This window comes from Protomyctophum parallelum (genome assembly GCF_964188405.1).
Source record: "Protomyctophum parallelum genome assembly, chromosome: 8".
Taxonomy (NCBI): domain Eukaryota; kingdom Metazoa; phylum Chordata; class Actinopteri; order Myctophiformes; family Myctophidae; genus Protomyctophum; species Protomyctophum parallelum.
Window position 1 is genome coordinate 47,583,289 of NC_139703.1, and position 14,883 is coordinate 47,598,171.

Consider the following 14,883-nt stretch of genomic DNA (forward strand, 5'->3'; position numbering starts at 1 on the left):
TTGATCTGACAAACCCTGTACACTCAAGATACGCTCCATATATGGCCAGTACAGAATTCATTCCATATGTTGATCCGACTCCCCCATGCCAAAGTGCCAACGCTTGTCCAGCAGTCTGCCGCCACCCAGGCGGATGCGTGCACGGCACTGCACAAAGCAGGGCAAGGTCGCTTCTTGCCCTCGGGGCGTCTTACTGGTTACATTATATAATATTAAACGCTGTTCCATAATATTAACCCATTTTGGGCGGGAACCCCTTTTGGTGTTAGCGTTATGTTATGCTTAAGCTATAAGCTCTGCTATTTTTGAAAAATCGAAGAACGACTGACATAGAAACATAGCGCTTTCAGAAAACTGTCATTTTCGAACAGACATCTCAGGTCAGAATGGGTTAAACACATTTCCATCAACACATCCGGAAACACTGTTGTTGTTCATACGTGTGTGTGTGTGTGTGTGTGTGTGTGTGTGTGTGGTTAGTAAGCGCAGACAGTTTAATTACAGAACGATCTCATCAATAGTGTAAGAAACAACACACTGCTGAGGATCGTTTAGAAGCACTCAGTGTGCTACAGTGACCATTATACAGTTAAGTGGTCCCTTCTCTTGCATAATTTTAAATCTTAGTGGAGCTATCTGTAGTTACGGTTACAGCCTTAAGTCTGTACTAGACAATATCTACAGTGTGTGTGTGAGTGTGTGTGTGTGTGTGTGTGTGTGTGTGTGTGTGTGTGTGAGTGTGTGTGTGTGTGTTAGTTACACACATAAATGTAGATGCACAGAGCAATGCGTCGCTGATTGAAAGCGTCTGATTTTCAGCAGATCAGCCAGTCAGTAAATGCACTCACAAGACAATGGTTAAGTTACACACACACACACACACACACACACACACCAATAACAACCTATGCTAGGCTGTCGGTGTGGACGTTTTTCAGCGTGAGCAGAAAATAACAGTTTGATTGAGCAGTTGAATTGCCTGGCAAGTGGTAACCACCATTAACACAAGAACATCATTGTTATTGCCTCACGCATGCATTCGCTACCTTACATTTAGACAAAGCACCAGTTTCATTACTTGGCTTGTAAACTAAATATATACACTACTTAAACTTACTACACAGGCCGGGTGTTAAAAAGTTTGATCTGCAAACTAAAATGCATTGGGATAAGACGCTGATCGGTGTCATCTTGTAGATCTAGTGAGCGTTGCCTAGCAATGACATCATTGAATTACATCATCAAATTATAAATAGCATCATCAGAATCTCTAACCTCTTGGTGGGTGTAAAGCACCAGACATACCCTCCATGACATGAACCAAATTATTAATGTATACATATTGAAAGAAACAAAAGAGGTTGTTGTTCCAAGAATGAAGTGAGTATAGAGGAGACAACATGGGTGATTTTACCCCAGCAGCGTTGATCTCTGGCATCTGTCATACAGATGGCCAGAACCCCTTCTCTGTTTGGGAGAATGGAACCATAAGCCCTTGTTTTAACAAGCTCATCCTGGGAGCCCTGCCTCATGCTGCCATGGCAATCCTCAGTGTCCATTACCTTTGCATACCAAGGTACAGACTCCATCAGGGGTCTACTCCATGTAGCTGGATGATTAGGGGGGCATCAGCCCTGCTAGTGACACTGTTCTTCATCTGTGAGGTAGTAGTGACAGCTCTTCTCTACCAAGATGACATGTACCTAGATATCTTGGCTGACGGCTGTGCCATCTTGGCCTGGCTGGTACATTTTGGCACCATGATAGTCCTCCGGAGGTCCATTCACAGGGGAACCAGAGGCCCTCTGACTGTATCACTGTTGGTTCTTCTCACCATTCCTAACTTTGTGATCAACCTGATGGCTTATTACCATAGTGAGGCATATCTAAGCAAAGAACCCCTCAAAATGGCACGAGTAATACTTGCCTCGGGTCGGACATTCCCTCTCACAGTTTACATCCTGGTGTTTATGTTTCCCTGCATTGGTGACAGATGGGCGACTATGTCTATCAACACCGGAGACGGCACCGACCTCAGTCTAGGGGGTTCTAATCAGGATACAGGTGAGATGGTCGCCGAGGATGGTAGCGGCTGCGTCTCTGGGCTTCTGTACTTATGGCTGCATCCTCTCCTTCGGAGAGGGGAGTGCGGGGAGCTGAACAGAGAAAGCGACGTCTATCACCTCCCTCAGAAACTGCGCACTGCTGTCATCCAGCAACATTTCTACCACTGCTGGGAGGCCAGCCAGCAGGATGCAGCAGCCCAGTGCAGAAGGCAGGATAAATGGCAGAGCACAGAGTTAGAAATGGACAGCGAGGTCGTTTTGGCAAGGGTGCTGCACAAAGCCTTCGGGGGGAGGTACTACATCTTAGGCCTTCTGAAGCTTGTAGGCGACGTGCTGGGTTTTGCAGGTCCACTGCTCCTCAGCAACCTGATTGGTTTTATGGAGAATGAGGGCGCCCCTGTCAGCCAAGGCGCCTGGTGTGCCCTGGGACTCTTTGCCAGCACCCTACTTTCGGCCTTCATCCAAAACATTTTCACCTTTCAAGTGTCCAAGGTGGTATTGTCCGCACGTGCTGCACTTGTGTCGGCCATCTATGGGAAAGCCCTGCGTGTCAGCAGAAATGGGTTGGCAGGTTTCACCCTTGGCGAGATGGTGAACTTCATAAGCACCGACACGGACAATGTGGTCAACTTCTTCAACAGATTCCATGAGCTGTGGAGTTTACCCTTCCAGTTTTCCATAGCCCTCTATCTCTTATACCTGCAGGTAGGCGTGGCTTTCCTAGGAGGGCTCGGCGTGGCCTTGCTGCTTATACCACTCAACAAGATCATCGCCTCCCGTATCGTTGACAACAACAAACAAATGCTCAGATACAAGGACAGTCGCGTTAAGCTGATGGCAGAGGTCCTTTTTGGAATACGCATAATAAAATTATACAACTGGGAAACTCATTTTACTCAGAAGGTTGCAGACTGTCGCAAACAAGAGCTGTCCCATCTCAAAGCCATCAAGTACCTGGATGCCGTGTGTGTCTACACCTGGGCTGCACTGCCTGTAGTTATCTCCATCCTCACCATTGTCACATATGTGCTGCTGGGAGGCCAAATGACCGCAGCTAAGGTATTCACCACCCTGGCTCTGGTGGGCATGTTGATCCTGCCACTCAACAATTTCCCCTGGGTCATCAACGGCATCCTGGAGGCCAAGGTGTCCCTGGAACGAATACAACGGTTCCTCAAGCTGGCCAACCAGGACCTCTGTGCATACTACAGTCCTGTGTGTCCAGAAGACCCTCAGATATCTGTCCTGCTGAGTCAGGGCTCTTTCTCATGGCATGATTCTGATGGCACAGATCATAATACAGAGCAACATATAGAAATGGAGACTTGTGTCACGAAAGGGAGTCTGCGGCTACACAGTCTGAATCTCAACATCACCAAGGGCTCCCTTGTGGTTGTGGTGGGAAAGGTTGGCTGTGGGAAGAGCTCATTACTGGCAGCCATCACTGGGGAACTCAACAGGCTTGGTGGTATGGTGTACGTTGAGGAAAGAGAGGCCGGCTTTGGCCTGGCCTCTCAGGAGCCCTGGATCCAACATGCAACAGTACAGGACAACATCCTGTTTGGAAGAAACTACAACCCCACGTTTTATCAGACTGTGATTGAGGCCTGTGCACTCACAGATGACCTCAACATTCTTCCAAAGGGAGACAAGACAGAAGTAGGTGAGAACGGTGTGACTCTGAGTGGAGGGCAGAAGGCTCGCTTGGCCTTGGCCAGAGCCGTTTATATGGATAAAGACATTTACCTCCTTGATGATCCCTTGGCAGCAGTTGACAATGATGTTGCCCATCACCTTATGCAGAAATGCATCATGGGAATACTCAGAAACAAGACCAGAATCCTTTGCACACACCGCATAGAGTTTGTGGACAAAGCTGACATGGTGGTCCTTATGGATAACGGGACCATCATTAAAACAGGCACACCAGCTGAAGTCCTGCCAATGGTGGGGGACGTGCCTACAAAGCACAGGAACGGCAGCAAGGCTAAAGAAAAAGACAGTACCGAGCAGGTGGAGGAGCTGGGTATGTCCAATGATCTGCTAGCAGAGGATGAATCTGACCCATCAGGGGAGGAGCAGAAGCATGTTGGTGGGTTGGCGTGGAAGGTTTACCAGACCTACTGGGTGGCTGTGGGCAGAGTGCTGTCCCTCTCCATTCTCATATCTCTGCTTCTCATGCAAGCCTCAAAGAACATATCCGACTGGTGGCTGTCCAATTGGATCTCTGAGTTGAAGAACAACGGTTCATCCTGGATTAATGGCTCCTCTACAGTGGCCTACAGCTCACCACACCTGCTGCCGATTTCACCTGGAGGGCCACTAGTGTGTCCATTGCCCTCTATGACAAGCTCTCCTGTAGCCATAATGAGCTCAGAGATATTCTATCTGACAGTGTACAGCTCCATCGCCATTGCCAACACTGTGTTCACTGCTGTCCGTGCTTTCCTATTTGCTCATGGAGCCATGTGCGCCGCGACGGTAATTCATAACAGACTTTTGGACAAGGTCTTTAAGGCCACCATGACGTTCTTTGACACCAACCCGCTGGGGCGGGTTCTCAACCGCTTCTCCTCAGACCTGTACACTATAGATGACAGCCTGCCGTTTGTGCTTAACATCCTGCTGGCCAACATCTTTAGCCTACTGGGAATGCTGGTTGTGATGACTTACAGCCTTCCCTGGATCCTGGTTGCTCTGCTCCCCCTGGGTCTGCTTTACTATCGTACACAGAACTTCTACAGACAGACCTCCTTGGAGCTGAAGCGTCTCTACAGCCTCACACTATCACCCATCTACTCCCACTTCTCTGAGACACTGAGTGGGTTGAGTACTATCCGGGCCAGTCGAAGCTCAGCCATGTTTGAGCAAGAGAATTTGAGGCGTCTAGAGCAGAACCAACGATGCCTGTTCCTTACCAATGCCGCCATGCAGTGGCTTGACATCCGCTTGCAGATGATTGGAGTCGCCGTGGTGACCGGCATCTCCATGATCGCAGTCATCCAGCACGACTCCATAGACCCAGGTCTGGTGGGTCTGTCTCTGTCCTATGCCTTGTCAATCACAGGCCTGCTGTCTGGCCTCATCTTCAGTTCCACGCAGACGGAGATGGATCTGGTTAGTGTGGAACGCACTGAGGAGTACTGCAGCAGCCTAGCCACTGAGCCACAGCACCAGAACCCACAGGTACCGCCATCATGGCCTCAGCAAGGCAGGCTGGAGTTCTGTGGAGTCGTGGTGGCCTACAGAGAGGCTCTGCCCAATGCCCTGGATGGTTTAAGCCTGGTGGTGCATCCGGGGGAGAAGGTGGGGATTGTAGGCCGTACAGGGTCTGGTAAATCCACACTATTCCTGGCTCTGTTCCGGATGGTGGAGCTGAACCAGGGACAGATTCTCCTGGATCACCTGGACATCAGCACTGTGGGCCTGGCTCAACTCAGGTCCAAGTTGGCAATTATCTCTCAGGATCCCTTTCTGTTCAGCGGTAGCGTGAGGGAGAACTTGGACCCCAGAGGGCAGTACACAGACCAGAGCCTAATGGAAGTTTTGGATCAATGTCACCTCAGTCATGTGGTCGACAGGATGGGTGGTCTGGATGCTGAGGTAGGAGAGAAGGGGAAGACATTCTCTGTGGGCCAGAGACAGTTGTTGTGTCTTGCCAGGGCTCTGCTGACCCAGGCCAATGTTCTATGCATTGATGAAGCCACAGCCAGTGTGGATCACAAGACTGATAAACTACTGCAGCAGACAATCAAGCAAAGGTTTCAAAACAAGACTGTTCTCACAATTGCTCACAGAATCAACACAATCATGGACTCCGACAGGGTGCTGGTGATGAGAGCTGGGAAGGTGGTGGAATTTGACACACCCTCTGCTCTGTACCAGATAAACAACTCTGTCTTTCATAGGCTAGTTGATGGAAGAGGAGAGTAACACAGTGGGAAGACATAAGGACATTTAGAAGCTTTCAAGTGTTATTTATTTCACCAGTTTTTCAGTGAAGATGCTTGTACTTTTGACCTGTTCCACATTTTACATAGTTAAAGTGGATGTAAAGCAGTATGTAATAATTGTCTCCACCAGGCCGAAGGCATGGGGGGAGAGTATGTTTTGCACTCTGTCCGTCCGTGTGTCCGTGTGCGTGTCTGTGAGCAGCTAATCTCGGCCACTGTTAACCCGGTCGATGCCAACTTTTGCACACACACTCCCTGTATATCAAGATGAACCTCTGCCCCAAACTTTCCAGAACGGCCTGTTATAGCGCCACCAGGAGGCCGCTTTGTGCAAAACAAGTTTTTGCACAGTACACCTACAGATTTTGTCCAAACATCACGCAAATTGGTACACAGTCTCTCTAGAGCCATTCAATGAAACCGGTCTTTCAGATTTCTCAGACTCCATCCTGATTGGTTAAGATTGGCTTCCAAAGTTCACAGGAGTGCTCAGTTTCAAACAAAATGCTGCAAATCATGAACACATCGCGTGATTTCCGTGAAATTGTGCACCCACATTCCCACTAGGCCGAGGACGAAATGCCACATGAACAATTTCAACTCAGCCTCAAGGTGGCGCTATAACTGGCCGAAAAGTGTTTTTTCAGATTGTATTAATATTAACTCTACTACATACTTTCTTATTCTTACTCAAGTAATTATTTACAAACACTCCTATCCTCCTGGTGGAGACATGTGCCCAGAAGGGCACTTTTTCTAGTTATGTACTCAGTTTGTCACACCACAGAAGAATGTTATTAACCAACCAGACACATTTGAATGATTAAAAATGATCTAAATTACATGCAGTTTTCTGTCTTCTCTCCACCGTAGACATTCGGGGCGTGTCTGCTAAGGCTGTATTTCTGTACATTCGGGGCGTGTCTGCTAAGGCTGTATTTCTGTACATTCGGGGCGTGTCTGCTAAGGCTGTATTTCTGTATTGCTGTATTTACGCATTTCACAGGATGCACTTTGGCACACAGAAAATGTGGAGGTGTTTATACAGTAGTTGTTTGAATAAGGGAATACGTTAGGGCAGGGTTGCCCACACTTTTTTGATTTGAGAAGTACTTTTTTAAATGACCAGCTTAAGAAGATCAACCAACCAAAACAGTATTATAGGATATAATTATTAATAGCGCCGCTGGCGTTACATAAAAGAAACGTACGTACTTATGCTTCATAACACAACGCATTATAAAACTGAGCTATACGAGTTGGTTCTTTCTGATTCAGCTGGTAGAGCCCTGGGGTCAGTACTGAATAAGGTGAAAGCCTGTAAGGATTTAGGATATTATACATATACACAATTATATCAGTCTTGTGTATGCCCCGTTTCGGATTATGCCTCCGGGGTATGGGGTTTTCCGAACAATGAAAGTTGTAACACAATTCAAAATAGAGCCATACGGTCATTTAGCTCACGCCTATCTTGGCTATTAGCGGCGATATGGGATGGATGCCCGTAAATATCAGACACAAAGGTGAGATGTTGAGACTTTGGAATAGACTTGTTAATATGTCCGATGACAGACTGACCAAAAAGATTTTTAACTGGGACATTTCTAATGGTTACCCCTGGGCTAATGAAGTAAAGTCTTTATTCTTTAAGAATAATTCATAAATTTATTTATTTAAATAGACTACGCTGTAATATTCATGAAATACAGAACTATATGTTCCTTGGATATAAGGAGAGTTGGGCTGTTGATTTATGGTACAAACCTAAACTAAGAACATATCGTCTTATTAAAAATAATTATGGCCCCGATCCTTATGTTACACAAAATATATCCAAAGGTCAGAGATCTTTTTGTGCACAGCTGCATTCTGGGACCTTACCATTAGCTTTAGAAACGGGTAGATTCATTGGTACTCCTGAGTCTAGTGTGTGATTTGAAATAAATTGAAAATGAAATTCATTTTTTGTTTTACTGCCCTTTATATGAAGAGTTAAGACATGTATTGTTTTGTAAGATGACAACCATCTGTGCTGGCTTTTTCTGGTTGGAGGACTAGACTATGAGAAGCTGGAGTTTTGTTTTGGGAGGGGTATTTTTGCTTTGGCAGACTTTTTATGCAAATCGTGGGAAATGAGGCAGAATGTTTTGTTTGTGTAAAAATGTTTCTTTTACACAATGCAATATTGAAGCAATGTTATGGTGTGTCCTGTAAGTCCATGTGCTCTGGGCGCCTTTGGTGCATGACACAGAAATAAAGAATCTATCTATCTATCTATCTATATAACTCTAATTCTGTGTATTATTTGAAAGTCACTTGAAGTTGCACTATTCAGCAATTAGCATATTAAAGTACGAGGACGCGGCTTGCCTGTTTCGCTGATAAATGCATACAGTAGTATAGGGGAAACATTGCAGTTCCTATTTTGTGCGTCTCATTTTCTAAAATAGCTACAAGCTTGTAGAATAGATTATATACTGGCTTGTCTGGCTATTATACTATTTTCGTAGTAAACGATGCTGAAGTGGCTAATCGATTCGTTGAGAAATTCCCCTCATTTATTTGTAAAAGTAATCGATAATATTATTCAATTATAAATTATTTACTTCTATTAAAGAAAGGTAACAAATGATTTATTTTTTGACCATCAAATGCATCAATGTATAGCTTTTAGAAAGAAATCTGAATTGGAACAATCAGTGAAGAATATTCCAATCTGTGCATCCCTTAATCAATCATCAATGTACCTTTTGTAGACCCGAGCAACCGAGGAACAGGCGAGACTAAGGAGTAACAACTTCCCTGCCCTCTATGCCAGTACACAGTACACTACACACTAATGCACATGTTCTTTGGAAAACACGGCACATCTATTTTGTTTTGTATATTTAAAGCGGAAATACAACAGCACACTTTCTGTGGACACAGCTCCTTAACCCATTCTGACCGGGCACCCATTTTGGTGTCGGCATCATGTTATGCTTTAGCTATTTAAAAATAGCAGATCTACAAGCTCATATAGCGCCACCGAGTGGCGCGATACGAGCTTGTAGGTCTGCTATTTTTGAAAAATCGAAGAGCGACTGACATTTTTTAGAATCTGATCTCAGGTCAGAATGGGTTCATCAGACCAGTGTGTGTCCGGCGGAAACCTCGTATGAATCTGATCTCAGGTCAGAATAGGTTAAGCGCCAACCAACAACAGGAGGTTCCTGTGATGGTGACGCATTCCAGGTTGGAGTCAGCAGGAAGAAGAATCCTGCAACTCTTCCCGTTTGTAACTCCCTGAAGTGAACACGTGGTGGACAGGCTACAGCTGCCGGCTGACACCACAAAGCAAAAAAATAAAATAAAAAGTAGAGGGATCAGAGGTCACAGTATCAGGATAGCAGATGGGACATGAAAAGCAACAATCCCACAAATTACATAAAACAATCAGTGGGGGGGGATGGGGCCCACGAAATCCCGCCAACAAATCCAGCTCAAGTGCACGGGGGGGGGGGGGGGGGGGGGGGCACAGGGTAGTGACTAAATAATAATGTTTAGCCAAGTAAACTAGGCAAAAAAGAAAAGGAAATACTCTGCATGCTTGAGCAGATTGAGCATAATATTGGCCGGATCAATCTCAACAACTTCCTCAGGCTGTCACAGAAAGTGGGACGGAGGCACAAAGGCCAACTCTAATCGTAGCCTGCTAATTGAGGTGTTACCCCAACTGATGGCTCAACCCCACTGACCTCTTTACTACTGGCTTACCCAAGCACCTACTACATGAAGGTAGCTAAAAACTATTGCGGAAAACAAATGTCAAGAAGACTCAAAAGAAGGTCATTTATCCCTTGCAGGGAACATGCTCATTTCTGAGTATCAGGGCCTGAAATTCATTTTTCCAAAAATATTTTCAGGCCCTGAATGTAATTTAAATCAGGCAAATGTGTCCGTTTAAAATGTAAAAGTTTTGATTGATCCCTTTCATTAAATTTGCACAAATCGTAGTTTATTTTTAACCCATTCTGACCGGGCACGATTTTGGTGTCAGCATCATGTTATGCTTTAGCTATTTAAAAATAGCAGATCTACAAGCTCATATCGCGCCACCGAGTGGCGCGATACGAGCTTGTAGGTCTGCTATTTTTGAAAAATCGAAGAACGACTGACATTTTTTTTATCTGATCTCAGGTCAGAATGGGTTAATAATGAAACTGTCAGGATGTAATAGACATTTTTTTTTAAATCTGATCTCAGGTCAGAATGGGTTAATAAATAGGAAAAAAAAGAATGTAGTTCCTGGCTAGTAAATATGGAGTAATATTATCTCAGTCTAATGTGCGTTTACCTCAACAACAATCACCCCCAGGCTTGTCGCTTTAGTTTCAACCTGAAACAAACACACGGTTCACGAGGCTCTAATGTGTCTCAAGACCCCCGTCCCCATATCAAATGACATGCTAGAACACCAGAACAGGCCCCATTATTCTACACTACCATCACCATCCACCTCTGTTTCCAACAGTCACTTTCACCATGCTACTGTACAACATGCACTGCCGTTGCCATAGCGACAAAGCCCATTGCCAATGTTTATTCTAAGCTAGTCTAGCCCCGAGGGACAAACAAGAGGCGGGGAGACGAGAACAGATAGAAATGAGAAGAAGGGGCAAGCATCAGTGGTGTTCAAAATATGACGCAGATTCTGTCTAGATTGGGCAATGAACCTGCGATTGCAGTGGGGAGATCAGTAAAGAAATCCGTTTCTGTCCCAGATGACAGGAGATAAACGTGATTGTTGTCTGTGATTTGTGCAGTTTGCCCCATATTCATCCCATACCATTAGCATGGATGGAGATTAGGGCAGATGGTGGGGGTTGGGAAGATGGACTACAACAGCCGACAGTGTGGAACGAGCACCTCTATTTTGGGTAGTAAAGATGGCAGGCTTGGCTGGTACGGTGGATTGTTGTTGAAATTGCCTAATTTGAGGCACACTGATAGATAATGACACAGTAGTGCATCAACCATATACATGCAGCATCCCCAGTTTGAGGGTAGAGAGCACATAGGACATGTAACAATGTTTCCAGCTATCAGTCTGTCGAAGATAAATAGGGATTTCTTTCTTTTTTTTAATAAGTTGCAAATAATCAGCACCCCACCACCTCAGGACATTGTGGTACTGCAGCTAAAACAGCTTCAGAAGAAAAAAAGAAATGCCATGGACTGGTTATATCAGAGTGGTGATTGAGGCTCAAACCATTACAAATAAGTTTGAGGGACATGGACAATATGATATTAAATATTAAAAACGGTTTTATGTTCATGTTATAGCTGCTTTAAAATACAGGACATACAAAGACAAAAAAGGAACAATACAAAACATGAACTAAGGACAACATAAATGTACCCTCCCACCCTCTCGCCGAAAGGGAGAATTATAGCAATAGTAATAATATTGGAAATTTAAAATATAAAGTAAGAAAAATATACAGGTCCAAGGTTCTGTGGAAACCATTCAAGGAGCCTCTGCAAATTCTATTTTCTATAAATGAAGAAATGACAGGTCTTTTAACCAGGATGTCGTGAGAGGGGGGAAAGAGCTCTTCCATTGTAGCAATATGCACCGTCTAGCTATAAGAGAAGTGAATACGACCAGATCTTTCTGGTACTTATTGAGTCTGCAGGAGACACACCAAAAATAGCGATCAATGGGTAGGGAGGGACTGAAGAACCAAGAACCATAGACAGGGTATCAAAGAAAGATGTCCAAAAAGAAAAAAGCTTTGTGCGGAGAAAAAGGTGTGTGTGTGTGTGTGATCTGCAGGGGAATGACGACATCTAGTACAGGAGTCTGTTGTATCAGAACATTCTGCTCAGCTTGGCCCTAGTGTAGTGAATCATGTGGACTACTTTGAATTGAATTTAACACATACGGGCACATGCACATGAGGAGTTAATTCTGTCTAGTGCCTCACTGCACAAATCCTCCCCCAGCTCAACCCCAAGTTCTCTCTCTCCCATGTATACTGCAATCCAAAAATTGAGGATGTTTGGGAAGAAACAAGAGAACTAATGAACTATGAATTAGATTGAAGAAATGTTGTTCAAAGAGTCTGAAGGGGCCATTATAGTCTCTAAGATGTTTTTACTGGGTAGAATAGGAAGTTAGGAACGGAAGTAAAGTGGGTGCTGGCAAAGTTACGCAGTTGAAGAAACCTAAACATACAGAAAATTGTTATATCATACGTAGTAGTGATACCTCCCAAAGAGCTGAAAATTCCTTCACTGTATAGATCTCTAAAAGAGACCAAGACCTTCTCCTTCCACTTGCTGTAGGTTATGTCTAAGGCCGAGGGTAAAAACAAATGTTTGTTACAAATCCGTTTTCCACCGCCATGGTGGTACTTGTAGACAAACACACCAACACAAAATCATGATCATGTCATATAAATTCAATTTTCCCTACACAGCATGTGTGGAGCCTCAACTGCAAAATATACACCGTTTGGCAGTGCTCGCCACCACAATAGAGTGGCAATGGATGAGAGGCTATGCTGGAATTAACAACACCGTGTGACATGCGGCCAGGGTCAGCCTTCACAACAGCCTCCTGTCTGTAGCAACTGAAACCGTCCTACACTGTGTGGTGTTGAGCTAGAATAGAACACAAGCCACAGACTAGTGTAAGAAGTTAATTTGTGATTTTGTGTCTGCAATTTCTCTGTGAAAAATGCACAGGTTGCTCAGCTGTTCTCTATAAGCCTTGTCAACACACCCACTGCGTCATTAAAATGTAGTCATAGCCTACTGTACTCTAAACAAGTACCGTAAATAATTTAGCTACACTTGGTGCAGAAACAATTTTTAGGAGTTACTAGTGAAATGTATATTTGAAATGCAATGTGATGCAGAGAGAGAGGAGAGCAGGGGATGAGAGATGGACAGAAAATGTAGTAGCCTACAGTTTTAATATTGATTTTAAATTTCAGAAGAACTAGGTGCGTTAGGTATGAAGTCTACCGTATGCATTTCCTACAGTACATGTCTCCAACTGTACATTCTATGCACTATTCTGTGTAAAGTAAAAGTACAGTATCCACATTTTTCCCCACCAAGGTACTGGGGCTCATTGCGTGTGTGCGCGCTTTGCTTCCTTCAGGCAGTGTTGCCATGTCTGCTTATTATAAGCAACCTTTGACTTGTTGAGTGGTGCTGGAGCTATGTGTGTGGGTGGGTGGCTGGCTGGGTGGGTGTGTCTGAGCACGAAAACAGCATGGTTGTTTTTCACCACGTGTGCGCAACCTAACACACACACACACACACAAACACACATGCACATATTAACTGTATATATGGTGATTTCGGGTGTGCCAGTACAGTACAGTTACAGTACAGTAGAGGGGACCCCCACACAGTAACTGTCATTTCTCAACCGTTTCGGACGCGGGGCGGCTCGCCGGAATCGGGCCGGAACCCTGGGTGCGTTTCTGTGGGTCTGGACCCCCCCCCCCCCTCGGGGACCCCCACACGGAGTTGCACCACTCACTTCACACGGGTGTGATGTTTTTCCTGTAAAGTCACTTGCAAATAAATTGGTAGTTGCTGGTTGATTTTCTTTTTGGCTTGATTCTAAAGTGTACAGTAGTTGCTTATTTGGGCTTGCTTCCTAATGTTGTTTAAACCAGTGGTTCCCACATTTCTTCACGTCAAGGAACCGCAGATTGTAATTGTCCAGACATCAATCTGAAAATATTTTGTGCCTTTATTAAAAGATATTCAGACATTCACACCAGTATTTACTCACTGGTCTGGTTACAGAGCGGGATTGCCTTCAAATGATGTATTCACTTTTAACCCATTCTGACCGGGCACCCATTTTGGTGTTGGCATCATGTTATGCTTTAGCTATTGAAAAATAGCAGATCTACAAGCTCATATCGCGCCACCGAGTGGCGCGATACGAGCTTGTAGGTCTGCTATTTTTGAAAAATCGAAGACACTTTTAGAATCTGATCTCAGGTCAGAATGGGTTAAGCCAGACTCTTTTTTTAATATGTCGTCATACAAGCTCACACCGCATCACCATAGAGCAGTGCGTAGCAACTAGCAAGGTTTGGTGCATGACCACTGTGGCGAAGTATAAATGACGATTGCCAGCGGAGAGGCAATGGGGACTGGGAAGGGAGGATTGGTGCCTATAAAGAGGCAGGCACTCTGTTGAGAGGGAGAGAGAACAGAGTGCAACACACTCACAGCCTTCAATAAAAAACCCAAATCAATATGCCTGCAATATTGCAGCATTTCTTTTAGTATCATGGCATTGAAAATGATATCTTGTATATTTCTCAAGGTGTTGTAGTGAAGGTAGAAATTCCAGTATCATGACAAAGTGTTTAAGGAAATCTAGTGAGGCGATAATGGGCACTTTGGGCAAGGCCTACATATGGGGCGTTGCATCATGATCCAAGGAATCCATTCCTTTTGATTGTATATGGTTCAAGAGTTATGGGCCAAAACACATTAGCCTGTTATAGCACCACCAAGTCCACCATGAGGCCGGCCGATTCAAAGAATCTGGGGTGGACGTTCCTCCTGAGCCTACTGGAAGGACACACAAACAGAATAATAATAAAGATAATCCCCACCTCCAGCCGTTCTGGCCAGCCACTACTTTAATTGTTGCAGCATGTGTTTTTGTTTATACAGGGGAAAAAAGAAAACCTTTGTTGGGTCAAAGTGACCGAACATGGGAGACAATATGGGTTAGAAGCTCTGTTCTTCGGCAAGAACTGAAAAGCTCATTAGCTGTTGCCTTTCACGGACATGACAGCCCTCCCCAACGGCAAGAACATCTAATAGCAGCTGTT

The 14,883-nt window shown here is 44.8% G+C and overlaps 2 protein-coding genes across 5 annotated transcripts in view; one reads left to right on the forward strand and one right to left on the reverse strand.

The window, feature by feature from the left end:
• Positions 1-14,883, reverse strand: part of ndrg3a (ndrg family member 3a) — a gene marked incomplete at its 3' end in the record, with an annotated part of 62,121 nt that overhangs the window by 30,275 nt on the left and 16,963 nt on the right. The window lies entirely within an intron of this gene.
• Positions 1,401-5,999, forward strand: LOC310863060 (ATP-binding cassette sub-family C member 10-like; the record flags this gene model as incomplete). The annotated part of the gene is made up of 1 exon (XM_083771182.1): positions 1,401-5,999. The coding sequence occupies one exon, from the start codon at positions 1,401-1,403 to the stop codon at positions 5,997-5,999; it is 4,599 nt and encodes a 1,532-aa protein (XP_083627308.1).